Source organism: Phodopus roborovskii, unplaced genomic scaffold, assembly GCF_943737965.1.
Source record: "Phodopus roborovskii unplaced genomic scaffold, PHOROB, whole genome shotgun sequence".
Lineage (NCBI taxonomy): Eukaryota > Metazoa > Chordata > Mammalia > Rodentia > Cricetidae > Phodopus > Phodopus roborovskii.
The window spans coordinates 238,933-257,102 of record NW_026127017.1 but is presented as its reverse complement, the minus strand read 5'-3'; the positions used below and the strand labels follow the sequence as shown (position 1 = coordinate 257,102).

At 43.4% G+C, this 18,170-nt stretch overlaps 1 protein-coding gene across 1 annotated transcript; it reads left to right on the top strand.

Annotated features, from left to right (window-relative positions):
• Positions 1-302: 302 nt before the first annotated feature.
• Positions 303-17,496, top strand: LOC127214761 (sodium- and chloride-dependent transporter XTRP3-like; the record flags this gene model as incomplete). The annotated part of the gene is made up of 6 exons (XM_051175039.1): positions 303-433; positions 1,926-2,017; positions 3,725-3,952; positions 5,443-5,507; positions 16,837-17,002; positions 17,338-17,496. Coding segments are annotated over 6 exons (832 nt in total), but the record flags the coding sequence as incomplete, so codon positions are not given.
• Positions 17,497-18,170: the final 674 nt, after the last annotated feature.

Sequence of the window (18,170 nt, the reverse complement as noted above, 5' to 3'; positions counted from 1 at the left end):
TTATTTTATAACCTCTGATGCTTGGTCTAGTATTCCAATAGACAGACAGAGGGACAGAAGGGGAGAAAAGAAGGATGGATAGATGGATGAATAAATGAATCAAAAAGTGGTCAGAGAGATAGGTGGGCTGATATATGGTGAGAGGAATTGTAGAAGGATGGGTGTGTGAAAGGAGGAAGGAGGGGGTAGAAGGGTGGCCAGAAGAGGCTGGTTGGGGAAAGGAGGGTGACAGAAGCACAGTTGCAGAGACATGAATCTCATATCTCCTCACTGACCTGATGCTGAGGTCTGGCCTCCCACAGGGAGTTTCCTGGTCCCCTGGTCATGCTCATTGTAGAGGGGATGCTGCTCTTGTACCTGGAGCTGGCTGTGGGGCAGCGCATGCGGCAAGGCAGCATCGGTGCCTGGAGGTGCCCCTACCTCAGTGGTGTCGGTATGTGGGACCCTTCTCAGATCCTATGACAGAGATTTTGTGGGTTTCTGAGCATCACTGGTATGCATGGGCTGGACCTGTGACTGGATGAACCAACTCCCAAAGAGGGCTACCATGGAGCTCGGGCAGAGAGGGCCCTGGATTCTGGCCCTCACATGGTACCCCATCCCACCCCCAATGAAACTTCCACCTTAGGGCATCTCCACTCTGGACCTCAGCTTGATATTCTCTGACTGGCTGGACATAGCATTCATTTCGTCCCAGCTACCTATCCTCTGGGGATGTACACAAATGCCACCCCCTGCTTAATGTGTGCCTGGTGCTGAACATGGCATGCACGAGTGTGAGGTCATTTCATCTTCACCACACCACTTAGGGGCGTTGGGGCATCATAGTGATACCTGGATGCACAAGCCAAGCATCTATGTGAACATACCAGGTGTGGCCTACTGCACCCTTCCAGAGTGACCTTCAGTCACTGTCCCCTGGCACCTCCATGATGTGATTCTCCTAGTTTGTAAAAGACCAGGATCTAGAGCCATCAGAGTTCATACATGTTCTGTGTACTTTTCATGTCCAAGAAAGGGAAGCAGACAGGAAGCCTGAGCCATTGTTTAGGAATGAGGAAGGGTCCACCTGATGTGACCTCCTGCATCTTTGGAAGAAATATGTCCGGGGTATTAGAACTCATCATCTTCAAACTGCCTCCTCATGGTGAAGAGCTATGAAGGCCATCAGAGTGTGCTGAGGCAGCAATGTATGCTGTATATTGGAAAACAGGGGGAGGCTGCCTGGCCCCTTGGGCACTGACATGCACTTACTGGCCTGAGTTCCCAGTGGAGTGGGAGGAGTTGCTCTGTAATGCTATTGATACCTGTATAGTCTGCCACATGCAAAGTCAACAACTTACAACTCTTCTGGTTATGTGTGGGATGACAAAGGTTGACAACACTCCCAAGTAAACTCACTTTAGAGCAACCTAATGGCAAACTCTCACTTCTCACAGTGATACCCTCTGTGGGACCTCATAGATCAGACCAGGCTGGGGGTAAGTGTTGTCTGTCTGTCACACTCCTGCCACATGGATGGGGCTGGCTCCAGGAACTCCACCTCCAAAAGGAGCAAGTTCACATCAGGCATGTAGTTGGCCCTTCTCCATAGCTCTGCTGGGTAGTTTTGGGAAAGCTCTGAGCTTTAGTTTGCTCTTTGGAAGGAGGATAATGCTTTTGTGTGAACTAACTGCACACAAAATACTGAGCCCAGGACCTGACACTTAGATGTCAAAAAACCAATACTGATCTACCATCTCAGATGATCAGAGTTGAGGGGTAGTAATTCTCAAGAAGATGTCATAGGTGTAGTATCAGGTCTAATGAAAGCCTAAAGGAAGAGTGTTCTTGTTTGGGGATGTCACCATAGTTGTGTCATTCAAGTCCCACTGGTTAAATTACACACATCTGATCTTCAGCATGGCCCTCTGCTTTGCTCACAGGTGTTGCTAGTGTGGTGGTCTCCTCCTTCCTCTCAATGTACTACAACGTCATCAATGCCTGGGGCTTCTGGTATCTCTTCCATTCCTTCCAGGTAAGCCAACCTCTGGCCAGAGCAAAAGCAAAAAGGGTAGAAAATGCAGGGCCACTCACCAAGTGGGGAGCTGGTAGAGGATGAGAACGCCAGCCTGTGGGAACCCTCTCAGTGATGGGGGAGCGTGATGGGAGCCACAAGCCAAGCAGGGATGACAGAATCTGGATCCACTACTTGTCACAATGTAAGCCAAACTATGCACTGTGTGTGTGTGCGTGCACATGCGTGTGTGTTTGCATGTGCGTACACACATGTGCACACTCATTTCTGAGGAGCAGGTCCACAGCACTCATTGGAATATCTACAGGAATATTTTCAATGACAAGCATTTTAAACAGTGCATTATCTAAATTCTTGTTACTGATATTCTGGAAGGGTCTAGGCTTTGGGGAAAATAAATAAATGCCACAATTCCACACTGAGCGCTGGAATGTTCCTCTTCACCAGTCATATTCTATCCCACCCCACCCCCATCTTCATCCTTTTTACTCTCAGAGACTCTAATCCCACTGCCTCCATATCAGCCTCTTTCCAGATGGAAAAAGAAGAGAAGGACTCAGGAATTACCACTCTAATATCCATGCATTCCATACTTCACAAAAATCCCCCCCTTACCTCTGCAGTAAATCCTCTCCCAAGGTCATAGGATAATGACACAGCAGACCTTCACTTGGACGTCTATGGGCCATGCAGGTCCCCGGAACATATAAATCTACACTGGCATGGCCATATACACGACATAAGAGCTTTTGTTCAATCCCACGAGCTACAAGTGACTCTACAGGACTCTACTTTATGGGAGGGTGTCGTCCTTCTTAGCGGGTACCTTTAGCCAAGCAAATGTAAGGACCCTATCTTTACCTTCTGATGCAGATGAAGGGAGAAGAAAACTGAAAATCTCTCAGTTGTTCCATGCCCTAGAGCTTCTTCATGTAGCATGTTCATTGGCAGGAATATTATAAAACAAAAAATAAAAACAAAAACAAACAAACAAACAAAAAAAAAAAACCTGAAGTCAAGCTCATCTCAAGCAAAGGACCCCAGAGGTATCCTCAGATTTGCAGCCAAATATGTGAAACAGTGTGAGTTAGAGTGGCCTCAGCAGAGGGCCCAGAGAATGTTGGCTAGGCAACTGAGCTTAGAGGGCTTCTGTTTCTTAGCTGGGACCTGCTGCTGGTTCCATCAGATACCACAGTGTCTCCCTCCTGTGGCATGTCCATCCAAATGGGCTCACTGTTCAAGATTCTAACTCAAGTACGTTCACAGCTTTGTTTTTAAATTATTTTTAAAGTTTATCTTATTTATTTTATGTATATGGGTGTTTCACCTGAATGTCTATGTACAACATGCATGCCTGGTGCCTGCAGAGGCCAGGAGAGCGTGTCAAATTCCCTGGGACTAGAGTTACAGAAGGGGAGCCATCCTATAGTTACTGGGACTCTAACCTGGGGAAAAACAGCCAGTACCCTTAACTAGTGAGCCATCTCTCCAGCCCTACAACTGGTTTTGAACAGGGTAGCTACAAGGATCTGGAAAGACTAGGCCAGGAAGCCTCTGATCCACTGTACTCTGTTGTTTCGCGCAAGCCAGGCTAGCCCATATTTTCAGGACAAGGTGTGAAGCCTCCTGTCAAAGATGCTTCCTATCATCCCACCAAGCCCTTGGCCTTTCCCTTGACTCTCTGTTGATTCTCACTTCATTCCAAAGGATCCCCTGCTGTGGTCTGTCTGCCCACTGAATGGTAACCGCACAGGCTACGATGAGGAGTATGAAAAGGCTTCGTCAATGCAGTACTTCTGGTGCAGGAAAACACTCAACATCTCACCATCCATCCAGGAGAATGGAGGAGTGCAGTGGGAGCCAGCACTGTGCCTCATCCTGGCCTGGCTGATGGTGTATCTGTGCATCCTGAGGGGCACTGAGTCAACCAGCAAGGTGTGCTAGGGAGTGTGATGGGACTGAATCTGGTCCATGCTAGAGCTGTCTCTTGCTGTCCAGAGTAGAGGCTCAGTGGGTCAGAAGGCATGGATGGTGTTATTGGCATGTCCCTGTACTAGCTGACAGTGGAGGGTGTCAGAAGTGATTAAAGTTGTAGCACTGAATCTGAAATGACAGGCCCCAGCCAGTTCTCACACTCACCTGTACCAGGTCATTTCATGGAGATATTCAAACACCCTGCTATTCAGTCCTTGCACCTCAAATGCCAGAGCTATTATTCTGTGGAGGGAACCTCAACATCAGACTAGCCAGCCTCTGGGGACTTTATTGTGTAGTTGGATTTGGGGTCCCATTTCAAAGTGCTTTCAGGAAATCAATACTACCCAGAACTGTTGGGTTCTCCCTTGTTTTTTGTTTTGTTTTGTTTTGTTTTGTTTTGTTCTGTTGTGTGGTATGGGGTTTTAGTTCTTGTTTTGGCTTTTATTTTTAAAGTGTCTCCTTATGTACTTCAGGCTGGCATGAAACTGGCTGAACGGCCCAAGTTGGCCTCAAACTCAGTGATCCTCCTGACTCAGCCTTCTGAGTGTTGGGATTTTAGGCCACAGATATGCCAAAATACCCAGCAAAGGCCTTTTATTTGCCTAAGCTCGTTCTTTCTGTTGAAATGCCCAGGTTTCCATTCATCCTAGGGCTGGAGTATCTGCTGTATTTCCATCACCCATACCTGTTTCAAGCTGGGGTGAATGCTCCATACTCAGCTATTCAGCAAAGCAAATCCATAGTTGATCACGGTGTCTTATTCTTGTAACAGCCCCTCAGAGTAGATACATGAGGTCACTCCCAAAAGGCTTAGATAGGCAAAGTATTCTTCACAAAATCACAGCCAGGGACTGCACACTCAGGACATAGACCAGATTTACTCCAAGCTCTTCCCATCCTATTGGTGAAATGCAGCATGAATGTTCTCTTCACATCTTTTGTGACTTAGTCATTTACAATTTGTCTTCTTCTGAGAATCCCATGAGACCCCTAGATCTCACTCTTCTGATCACCTGCCTGCCTTCTCCAGTACTGACATGTTTGTTTGCTTTTGTTCTTTCATGAGGCATCAAGCTTAGAACAACCTATGTCATTGAGATATTGCATGACAACACCAATGTTGTGCCTGGCGTGACATTTCACATTGTTTTCTAAGTCCCCATAGTGGCCAGCCCCACATAGTCATCTTAGCCCCACAGCACTTTGCCTCACAGCTGAGCATAAGAATCAGGGTGTTCTTTCTCAGCTGAGCTCAGACCTTGCAGCATCTTCTCTGTCCCAACCTAGACCAAGCATGATCCAAAAGATCTAAGGGCGATGTCTGTACCCTTGAATATTAAAGCAGTCCTTTCCTCTCCAGGCCTCTTATAGTTGTGAAAATAAGTAGAGTCTGGACATTATTCTCCTCTGAAGTTTTACTTACTGGTCAGTGTTATTTCTCCTGATAGGTTAAGCTAAAGCTAGATCACATGTCCAGCCATCCTTCCCACAAGAAAAAGAAGGAAGCCACTTTGTGAGGTCTCTAGAAAGCCCATAAGAAACACGGACCACTGGCGGGGTAGGGGGGGAAGTCCAGAGCTTTCCCCAAATGTCTTCTAAGTGCCCAGTGTAATGGACCGGGATCAGACCTCCACCATGCCCCTGAATTTCTTTCACATCACTGGCAAAAAGACTCTTATCCATTTGCATCTCACCTGGTTTGACATATTAGATATTTGGGTAAATTCACTAACCCCCTAAATGTGTAAGCAGCCATGGTAAACATATATCCCACTTTCTCAGTGTCCTTCTGACAGTCTTAGAAGTTCATGAAGTATGGTGCCATGCCAAGGAAGAAATGGAAGTCTGAGATTAATTCAAGCATATCAAGATATGGGTTACTAGCTGGGTTTCTCAGAGGTGGATCCAACCTAAAAGAAGATTGATAAAACAAAACCAACCTTGTGAAAAGTTTTGTTTCGTTTTGTTTTTGTCTATGAATCTAGGCAAAATCCCTTACAGTTTTATGCCCATGATACATTGTTTTTAAATTTTATTTATTAACATAATATCCGTGCTTGCTTATGAAGGGCCTGATGCTTTGATACAAGTATGAAACACATAGCAGCTAGACCAATGCCACTAACATTTCCTTCTCCTCATACATGAATTATATATACATTTTTTTACTCTTCTAGTTATTTTTATGTATCATGGATTCTTGTAGATTAGAGTTACCTATAGTGCTGGGCAAAGAAGCAATGATTTCTGCTTCTAATTCCTGTATTTTGGTGACTCTTGTCTAACCTCTGTCTTCCCTCGCTGCCTTTCCCATCTTCTTGGAGGTTCATTTACCACTTTCTACAAATGAGTGCAAAAAATGCATTATTTGTCTATGATTTGTTTTATTTACCATGATGCCTGAACTTGTCTATACCTTTACATGTGACAAGATTTCATTCTTTTTATGGCTAAGTAGTATTCCTTTGTGGATACATACCATGTGATTTCTATATGTTCACTTTCCATGGATGGTTTTATATCCTAGATTTTTTTAAAGGAATATCACAGTAAAAATGAGAGTGCTGCTATATCCTTGACACATGGCTTTTAAGATCCCTTTGCAATAATATCTAATTGTGGTTTTTATTTGTATTCCCTTGAAGATTAATGATGCTGAATTTTTGTTCATATATTTGCTGGCTATTTGTGTCTTAACTTTTTAGATGTATTTATTTTATTTGACACATATGAGTATTTTGCTTGCATGTGTATGTGTATGCCACATGTATGTCTGACACTCGCAGGGATAAGAAGAGGGCTATGACAGTGGTTATGAGTTGCCAGGTGGGTGCTGGAAACTGAACCCAGGTCCTCTGCAGGAACAGCAGGCGCTCTTAACCACTGAGCCAACCCTAAAGTCCCCTCATGTCTTTTTAAATAAATGTCTATGTAGCCCATTTCTTTGCCCATTTTTTAAGGTGGACTCTTTGCTCTCCAGTTGTTTGAGCTCTGAATAAAAAGAATTAAGGGAATGAGAGGTATTGGCAATAAAACTGTGAAAATATTAATGAAAGATGTCAAGATGACTCCAGGAAAGGAAAGATACTCTATGGAGCAGAAGATGTCCTAGTTAATTTTCTGTTCCTGTGAAGAGACACTATGTTCTATGTACTCTGTACTCTGTACTATGTACTATGTACTCTGTACTATGCTTATCAAAAAGAAGAATTTAATTGAGACTTTGCTTACAGTTTCTTTGAGTCTATGATTGTGGCAGGAAGTGTGGCAGCAGGCAGGCAGGAAGAATGCCTGCTTATATCTAATCCACAGGCAAGAGGCAGAGGGAGGGGAAGGGTGAATGGAGAAGGAGGAGGAGGTAGGAGATGGGAGAAGAAAGAGAGAGATTGGGTTCAACCTGGGCTCCCTCAGTGGCATACACACTCCCTTCAACAAGGCCACTTCTCCTAACCTTCTAAAATAGTTCTACCCACTGTGAACCAAGGGCTCAAATATATGAGCCTGTGGGGGGCCATTCTCATTCAAACCATCACAGAGTTGGTATTATTATTATTATTATTATTATTATTATTATTATTAAAGTGTACATACTACCCAAGACAGTTTACAGATCCAGTTCAATCCTTACCAATAGTAATATTCATAGAATCAGAAAAAAAATCTTAAAATCTACATGACACTATTGAATAAAAGAACGAAACTGAAGTCATATTAATACCTGATTTTAAGTCTGTCTACAATGTGTCTGGTATTGGCTTGAGAAAAGACAAGGAGACAAGTAGAACATAGTAGAGTACCTGGAAAACCACATATTTCTGTCAAAGACACCACGAGAATACATTGGAAAGCCATCAAATCAATTGCTGATGCTAGAGCCACATCTCACATGCTGTACAAAAGTCCAAAGTATGAAAAGTCTAAGGTGAAACACTTGAAGACTTAGATTTTTGTGTACCTATGTTTTGGGATAAGACCCGAAAACTTGCAACAAAGTAAAAACCAGTAGGATTACATCAAAGAAAGAACTTTCTGTGCAATAAAAGACATAGTCAATATCATGAAGAAAATATTTAGGAACTCACACACACATTCACAGAGTAAGGGGGAGACTTAAATAAATAATATTGTTTTGTTAGCAGTTTTACAAAGTAATGACAATTTTAAAATAGTAAATACATAAAAACCAAATTTAATTATGGCATTTTAATACATAAGTATCATTGCTCCTTATTCTTATTCACCCTCTCTCTATCCTCCCTCTTTACCCCTTCTTTCTGGTATAATTTAGAGGGAAAATACATGTTTGAGGTGTAAGAATAGAGGAATTACTATAAAAGTGCAAAAAGAATAGTCATAAAAAGCTGCTCAAGTACGATGATTGTGGTTGATACATTGTTTATGAACTAATAAAGCAATGAAGATCAGAGAAGCAAAGCATCAAGGCTACCAGAGAGCTCGGTCCTGTACCAGGGCTGGAGAGATATTATCCATAGCAAGCTGGAGACAAATTGCCAAGACTAAATCCTTAATGCCCTGCTCCTATCTTATATATTAGTGCTGGGGTTTAAAGCTGTGAGCTCTGTTTCTCTTTTAGACTGATTCACTTCTCATGTAGCCCTGGATGGCCTTGTAAATCTAACATTAAGTATTTTTGGTTTTTATGTTTTCTTACTCTCTGTTGTTGACTGTGGCCTTCTCTTGTGGCTCACCTTTTAGTTAAACTCTGTAGGGATATGGAAGAGTGTTATCTCTCCCTCCGTCTTTGTTCCAGGGGATTGGGTTTTGATTTAGGAACATGCTTTCTCTCATTCACCTAACTCTGTCAGATAATTTCCTTTGTGAATGTCTTTGCATATCTTCTGTTACATTGCTATTGTAAATAGTGTCTTTCTCCTTATTTCTACGGTTGTTTATGTTGGTGGCAGAAGAAACAAACATTTTTTTATGTTAGTCTTGTACCTTGAAATCTTGATGCATTTCCTAATGAATTCTCACAACTACAGATTGCTTCTGTTTACTCTATAAACTATCCTATAACCTGCGGATATGATTTAGCACATTTCTTTTAAGTGTCTGTATTTCAACCCTTTTTTATTGTGGTTTCACTATTATTACTGATTTTATTGGAGTCTCAGGCACAATTGTTTTCCTGTACTTTGAACACAGTGAAATTCCAAGTGTTAGGTGAACACTCTGACTAGTTCTTTGATTTACTATAAAGGCTTTTTCAGACTGCTTTTAGAGAATACTTTCAAGGCCAGGATAAAGTTTCCATGGCCTTTGCTTATTGGTTAGGTTAGGGAGTAGTTGGTTGGTTTTTTTGTTTGTTTGTTTGTTTGTTTTGTTTTGTTTTGTTTTGTTTTCTGGGGTTTACCATTGTCCACGGAGAGATACAACACTTTCCTCCTTTTGCTTGTTGTTCTAGTTAGAGTAATAATTGCTATGAGGAAAGGCCATGACCCAAAGCAAGTTGGGGAGGAAAGGGTTTATTTGGCTTACACCTCCATCAGGAACTCAAGGTAGATTCCTGTAGATAAGAACTGATGTAGAGGCCACAGAGGGTTGCTGCTTACTGGCTTGCTCATGGCATGATCAGCTTACGTTCTTTAAGAACTCAGTACCACCAGGCCAAGGATGGCACCAGCCACAATGGGCTGCTCCCCTCCCCATCACTAATTAAGAAAATGCCCTGCAACTTATGGAAGCATCTTCTCAGTTGTGGTCCCCTCCTTTCAGATAACTCTAGTTTGTGTTAAGTTGACATAAAACTAACCAGCACCATTGTAAAGCTCTGAGCCCTGCCTATAGGATCTATAGCCTGACCCTCCATTCCTGCACAACACAGACACGCAGACGCTGACACCCAGGATTCGAGATCTAGATCCCACTTGTGCATCTATGGCTCCTGTTCTAAACTTTGGCATCCATTCAGTTCCCTTCTTTTGGTTCTGACACTTAGTTTTTCCTCGCTTTTTTTTTTTTGAGATTGGCTTTATGTCCAAGATGTTATAATTACTGATTTTATTTTATTTTATAGTTTTAGAATTATTTCTTTCCCCTGCTCCTGCTCTCTCTCTTTCTCTCTCTCTCTCTCTCTCTCTCTCTCTCTCTCTCTCTCTCTCTCTTATTTCCTTTCCTTTCTAGTATATATTCTCTACTGTTTGAAATTTGGACTTTCATATCTCCTTCCAGGTGTGTGCCAGACCTGGTTCCCCTCTTCCATTTTAAACATTATCGTCATGCAGTTCAGGCCCTTTGAGCCTATAACTTTCTAAATACCGCAAACTTAGGATGCACAAGGCACTGAGATCAGTCTCTGGCTCCAGGGATGGACACACACACACACACACACACACACACACACACACACACACACAATTTTATTTGTAAATACTCTTTCTTGCATTCCAGCTATCTTTGGGAGAGAGGAACTAGCTTTAAAATACCTTCCTGTGGGGCTAAAGAGATGGTTCAGCAGTTAGAAAAGCTTGGTGTTCTTCCAGAAGACCGGAGTTTAGTTCCCAACACTCACATCAAGTACTTCAAAGTCAACTCCAGAGAATCTGATGTTTCCTTCTGGCCTTGTGGGCACCTGCACAGACATGGTACAAAAACATGTACATATACATATACATGTACATATACATATAACTAAATAAATCTTCTTTTAAAATATTGTTCTATAAGGCAAGTTTGTTTATCTGGGGGGTGGAGAAGGATGTCTGCTCAAGACAGAGTTTCTCTGTGTAACACCCCTGGCTGTCCTAAAACTTGTTTTGTAGACCAGGCTAGCCTTGAACTCACATAGATCTGACAGTCTCTGCCTCCTGAGTTCTGGGATTAAAGGTTTGAGCCATCATGCCTGGAAAGGGCAAGTTCTAAGGATTGTAAATTTTGTTAGATTTTGCTTCCATATAAACATATGTTTTTGGCCCCATTTGTTTTCTTTCTTTCATTCTGTATTTCTTATTTTTTATTTGTCTGCTTGTTTACTTGCTTGCTTCTTTTTGAGGCAGGCTTTTTCTGTGTAGCCTAGACTCTCCTGGAACTTCCTCTGTAGACCAGGCTGGCCTCAAACAGAGATCTGCCTGCCTCTGCTTCCTGATTGCTGGTATTAAAGGCGTATTCTATCACTGCCTGTCAATGTATAACAGTCTTTTTAAACATTGTTTTATGTGTATTTTGTCTACATGAACCATGTGCATTCCCAGTGCCCATAGAAGTCGGAAAATGCTGTCAGATCTCTGGAATCAGAGTTAGCCACTCTGTAAGCCACTGTGGGTACTGGGAATTGAACCCAGGTCATTTGGCAGAGCAGACAATGAATGCTCTTTTCTCCTTGAAAATCTTCATTTAGATTTATGTTAATCTTTTCCCTCCTATTCCACAGGTCTTATAACTTTTTGATTGCATATTACACTATCCATGTCATCATTTCTTTGGGTTATCTTCTATGTTGTTAAAAGGGAATCTGAGGTAGTTTAATGAGAATGTCCCCATAAACTCACATGTTTAAATACTTGTTCCCTAGCTGGTAGAACGGTTTAGGAAGGATTAAGAGGTGTGGCCTTGTTGGAAGAGGTGTGTCTTTCTGCCTGCCTTCCTGCCTGACTGCTGCCTGCCTGCCTACCTGCTGCCTGCATGCCTACCTGCCTGCCTGCCTGCTGCCTGCTGCTATGCTTTCCTCATGATGATCATGGATTCTAACCTTCTGCAGCCCCAAATTAAACACTTTCTTTTTAATAAGAGGAAGACAAATGTTGGTACTAAGGGGTGGGCATTGCTGTGACAGGAAGCTAGCCATGCTGCTTTTGGAAGGAATATGGAAAACCTGGGGAAATTGGATTAGGAAAGCTGTTGACTGCTATAAGCAGGGCTGAATGGACATCCTAGTAAGAGCTTGGAGACAACAGTGCTAAGATCATTGAGGGTTATGGATGCTTAGCTCAAGAAACTTCAGAGGGCAACAAAATTAGTGACAGTGTTAGAAACCATTCTTGTGGTGCTTGGGGAAAAAATGAGGATGCTTTCTGCCTGAGGGCAAATTGAAATAGTTGGACTAATTTTATAGGCAGAGGATATTTCAAAACAGCCTAATATTAACTCTGTTGCATGGTTATTAGTAATCACATTCATGCAGAGCTACCATAAAAAATAATAAGCAGGGCAAAAAGAAACACAAAATGTATAGTTTGAGGAGGGGAAAAAGCACCAAGAAATTTGATGTCTGTACTGAAAGAGATAAGGAGAGGCCTAGTGTGAAATGGAATAAAGGGAGTGTTGTCTTTGGGTGAAGACCCCACCCAGCTAACCCGAAAACTTGCATAAAGGAAATGCCTTTTGTATTTCTATAAAGCTGCAATGGGGGAAAATGTTATGCAAATATAATTCAAGAAGGGGAACAGGCTCCAACCAAAATGGCTGAACTTGGCTTCATTGGCCAGGTCATTCTGGCTTTAGATCCCTGAATGATACTGGAGTAAAGGAGTTGTGGAATCTTCCTCCGCAGTTAAGAAAATCCTCTGAAGCGAGGTGTTTGGCATGGGAATCCCTTCAAGGAAACCAGAGAAGCTATATGTGAATTTATGAAAATGAAGCCTGGATTGCATTGGAGACCTCAAGATCTTGGAAATGTCAAAATCATAGACTTACCAAGAAGCTTGGGACCAAATCAAGAGAGAAAGACACATGTTGTAGCCAGCGGAACTTGAAGGGAAGAGCCATCTAAGCCCATTGGCAGCAGATTAGAGCTATAGGATTTGGAGTTTGCCCTCCTGAATTTCCATTTGCCTATTAGAAATAGATTAGAGATACAGGATTTGAAGATTGCCCCGCTGGATTTCTGTCATGCCTTGCTCCAGTATTTTCTAACTATATTACCATTCCTCCCTTTTGAAATGGTAATGTATATTCTATGCTGTTTTACATTGAAGTTTATAATTTACTTTTTGATTTTACAAGGAGTTATAATTAAAAGTTGCCTTGGGTCTCAGAAGAAACTTAAAATAGTGTTCACACCATGAAAGACTGTGGGGACTGTTAGAGTTAGACGAAAGTCATTTTGCATTATGATATGGCCACAAGCCTATGGCAGACAAGGTGTGGGGTGTGGTGGTTTGAATGAGAATGCCCCCCATATGTGCATATGTTTGAATACTTGCCCCCCATTTGGTACAGTTCTTTGGGAAGGATTAAGAAGTGTGGCCTCATTGGAGGAGTTCTGATGCTGGCAGTGGGCCTGAGGTTTCAGAAGCCCAGGCCATTCCCAAATAGCTCCCTCTGGTTCCTGTTTGCAGAAAGGGATATAAGCGCTCATGGGCCAACACCATGCCTGCCTGCCAGCTGCCATGTCCTCACCATGATGGCCATGGACTCTAACCCTCTGTAAACATGCACCCCAAATTAAACACTTTATTTTCTGTGGCCTTGGTCATGGCATTTTGTCACAACAGAAAAGTAAGACAGAATCACTTTCATAGATTTTAATTGGCTTGATTCTGTAGTTAGAAAACATACTGGGCAAAATGAAATTCAGAATGTTCTACCCTCACATGTGCAGGATATCAAAAGAAAAGAAAATTAAATATAGAAAGTGGAAATGAGGGGGCTGGAGAGATGGCTCAGTGGTTCAGGAAACTATCCGCTTTTCCAGAGGACATGGGTTCAATTCTCAGCACCCTGTAACTCAAGCTCTAAAGGATCTCTCTCTTTCTCTCTCTCTCTCTCTCTCTCTCTCTCTCTCTCTCTCTCTCGCTCTCTCTCTCTCTCACACACACACACAAACACCACATGCATGCGAGCAAAACACCAATTCATATAAAATAAAATTTTAAAAAGAAAATAGAAAAGAAGTATACAGAGTGCTCATTGGGTAAAACTTATATTTGCTTTCTTTGAACCTGGTTTTAAGCAGTTGGCTACCTGGCTCTTAGAGGCTGGCTGATGTGATTAGCTTAAGGTTCACAGTGTACAAAGACATCTTTAGGTCAAACTACATTCTATTGAACAGAATTACACTGAGAAATAACTCCCTGCCCACTAATTCTCTCTTCAACCATGTCTAATTCAATATTAACATTACAGTGACATTTTAAACCAATAATTATGTTAATCATTGAAAACACTATTTTTTTAAGTCATTGATTCCAATTGTCTACAATGTGGTGCTTTCGGTGGTAGTCATGGGCAGGAAAGTGAGTTCAGAGTACCCCAGTAGGGTGTATTTTAACACTGACATTGTTTAGAATTGATGGCTCCTGCTAATAATAGTGAAATAATTGTTGTGTGATATCTAATATTCACTTAAAATGTTCAGTGTCATGTTATCCTCATCTGCTCCTGAAGCCTACTATTCCCCCTTTGCTTATACCATTTAGCTTATTTCATTTTTGTATCAGTCAATACAAAATTGTGTTGCTATAACCAAATACCTAACATGGTCATGAGTGAGGCACTTATTTTATTTCTGGATTGAAAGGCACAATCTAACATGGTGGAGAAGGATTGTACAATTCATGACAATAGACTCATGAGCCTAAGATTTTAACTATTGATGGACAAGGAAGCAAAGAACAGACAGGAAATGACAGCGGGCTATACAATCTCAAGACACTTACCCAATGATCTACTTTCTCCAGTGAGAGCCCAGCTCTGAAAGTTATATGTGGTGATATATTACTTATGACTTATCAAAGCTTGCCTGAGGATTCAGAAAGCAAAGCCAGCCACAAGCTATAGAGGTCAGGCAATGGTGATACATACCTTTAATCACAGAAACCATACTAGCTAGCCAGGCAGTATCCACATGCCTTTGGGTGGATTTCTGTGAGTTAGAGACCTCCCAGGGATACACTAGAGTGAATCAGTCTGAAAGATTTAACAGAGCTCATGCCTTTAATCCCTGCTCTAGAGAGGCATATGAAAGACAGGAATCCAGTGTCTCAGGCAGCATTGTGAGATTTAATCTCTAGCCACCCCGAGGATAGGCAGCAGTCTGAGGTTTGCTGGAGTCCTTGTGGAGACAGGATCACCCCCTTTTGGACTGAGGTAGATGTAAGACCTAGTGGCTCAGCTGCTTTGCTTCTCTGACCTCAGCTTGAAGCTTGAACCCCAATATCTGTCTCTGGGTTTTTATTTTTGGTGTTACAGTTACACACCTCGAAGAGTGCAGCAAGACAGGGAGGGTAGACATTCCACATCCGAACTATGGTGTTTCATTCTTGTCCCCTCTGACTCACATGTATATCTGGTGTCTTTTAATCATCAGCAGGCTGTTCAGGGCACGGGCCTGGCCTTCATCGTCTACACTGAGGCCATTAAAAACATGGAAGTGTCCCAGCTCTGGTCAGTTCTCTACATCTTCATGCTGCTGATGATGGGTTTTGGGAGCATGCTTGGAAACACAGCGGCCATCCTCACCCCTCTGACGGACAGCAAGGTCATCTCCAGCTACCTGCCCAAGGAGGCCATTTCAGATCAGGACACCAGGCAGTGGAGGCGGGGCATGGGAGAGTGGCGAAAGGCAAGACAATCAGTGGAAGGGTCTAATTAGGGACCATGTGCTTCTAAGACAACTCCAGAAAGGCTGCAGGGGTGTAGCTGTGCTCCTGCTAGGGTAATACTCGGTTCCACTTGGGTAAGTTGTTCTAGGTGCTTTATGCACATGTAATGTGCACCACAGAGACCCATTTTTAATTTCAACATCTTGCCACCCAGCCAGGATCATGAGAACCCTCCTGTGCCTCTGATGGCTCTATGTCCAGGATAGATAATGTCACATCTGATCACATGTCCTAGCTATCATGTGGGAAGTGTCCTCTTCCCCGCTCCTCGAAGCCTGATAGCACTTGGTTTTTTTTTTTTTTTTTTTTTTTTTTTTTTTTTTTTCTGAAATTGGGTCTCTGTGGTCCACAGTACAAATGCATGTAGCTCCCAATCCAGCACTTAATCCTCTCCTGAGGGAGCCTCCCAGTGGCTGATATTGTATGGTATGGCAGTGGGAAGGGCTACTATGAATTCAGAGGCACCATGGAAAGCCTTAGGAAGTCAGAAGAAAACCTGGAAAGAGTCAAATATTGACTCTGCCATGTTGTGCAGTTATCTGACAACACTAAGCCCTGGTACCCCCGTATATAAGGGATCTCTGACTACTACCTTGGAGGCTTAATCTGCTCTGGTACATGACCAGAGCCTGGCATGTGAGAGCATCTATGTAAATTGTAGTTTCTTCCCAAACCAATCCTTATCTAGGGCCCCACACCACATTTAAGTCCACTTCTCACAGTCTCAGGGGCTATCTTTAGCATTCCCAGACTTTCAGCCATTATGATAGAATATATCCACGATGAGAAGGCAGAGGGTGGTCTTGAGTTTAAGCCTAGCAGCTTTGTTCCTGCTCTAACTCTGCCTGCTCTCCCATGCCAAGGCCAGGCCCTTCCAAGCACATAGTGACCATCTCTAGGAGGCAGTAGAGTATACTCGGAACCATCACTGATGGACAGAGTGGGAGGGCAGAGGGAATCTCACCGTAGCCCTGTGGACTGAGAGGGCTGGCACCCCCTCCCCCACCTTCTCTGGGAACTAACCTCTGGTCCACACCTGGGACCTCTGAAGGCCAACACCGGGGAGATGATGTCTCATGACCAGTTCTTCATTGGTCATCCTCAGGCAGCCTCAGCCCTTTTCCCTTTACCTCAATAGCTCCCCCAGAGAGGATCAGATGGGTTGGGGTCACATTCAAACATCAAACCAGAACAGCATCTTCCCAAGGGCAGAAGGTATGCAAACTAGAGTCCCTCCCTCCAGAGCATGAATAAATCTGTCTCTCTCTGTGCTCCCAACAGATTTGAAAGTGACCTTCAGGCCATGACTTGCCGCTCCCTCAACTGGTACTGGAAGGCCATGTGGGCGTTTGTGAGTCCAATACTCATCATCAGCCTCTATGTCTTCTACCTGAGTGACTATATCCTCTCAGGGACACTGCAGTACCAAGCCTGGGATGGCACTCAGGTACCCGATGTTCCTGCAGGGCTGGGGAATAAGGCAGAGACCACACAGTCACTCAGAACACAGGGGACTATTGCTGTGCTGTGAGAAGGCTCCATGTGAGTATTTCACAGATGCTCAATTTAGCACAGCAGAAGTGGGCTGTGAGTTTTTAACCATGATGCATGGAGAGAGCAAGAGATGCCCCAAAGCATCACAGTGGGCCTTTCCCTAGAAGTACCAGTATCCTTTGGTGTGCCACACCTGTACTCACGGCGCCCCCCCCCCAGGCTTGGGTGAACAGTTCTCTTGGACTTGATAGGAGGGACCTTCCCCTGATGCTCAATCTCTTCTCCCAGGGGCAGCTGGTGACCAAGGATTACCCCCCACATGCACCAGCTGTCATCGGTTTGCTGGTGGCTTCATCTACCATGTGCATCACCCTGCTGGCCCTGGGGATTTTCATCTGGAATTGCCTCAAGAGGGGAGGTTCATCCCCAGTGGTCTAAGAATGGACCTCCCAGGGACAGAAGTCAGCCACTATCTGTTTCACAGTTGCTGCCTGCTGGTGGGGACACCTTGGCTGGAGTGCTGGTCTGGGACCTCCTGAATCTGTAAAGAGGATTAGGGAGCTTAGAAAAAGAAGACTACCTTGGGGAGGGGACCACATCCCTTAGAAGACTCCCTCCATTATTTGCCATCTGAAGACTACAACTTGTAGCCTTCTTGTCGTCAGCGGTTAAGGCCAGTACTGAAGATCATTGTCACCTAGACTCTAGGAAGTCCTAGAATTCAAGGTAAGCTGTCATTAGAAACTTGACCATAACCCTGAGGAGCCAAACAAGCACTTCGGTTTATGTTTGTTTGTTTTTTGTTGTTATTTTTGGTTTTGTTTTTTTTTTCTCAAAAGAAAACAAGATACTAATTGCTTTTCATCCAGTGTCAGAGGTTTTTGAAGCACCTAGGGCAACACATTACAATTCTTCTCATTGAAGCCACAGTGAGTGTGTAATTTTTGTATTACTACACTGTACTACACTGTAAATACTACCGGGATTTAGTGTCCACGAAGGGAGAGTTATGTTGGGAATGCAAAGGTTCCTCACAGTGGGCTGTGGCAACGCTAAACTGTACAAGGAATCTGAACAGACATTCCCATCCCTGGGGTTTCAGGGTCAGATGATCCACAAGG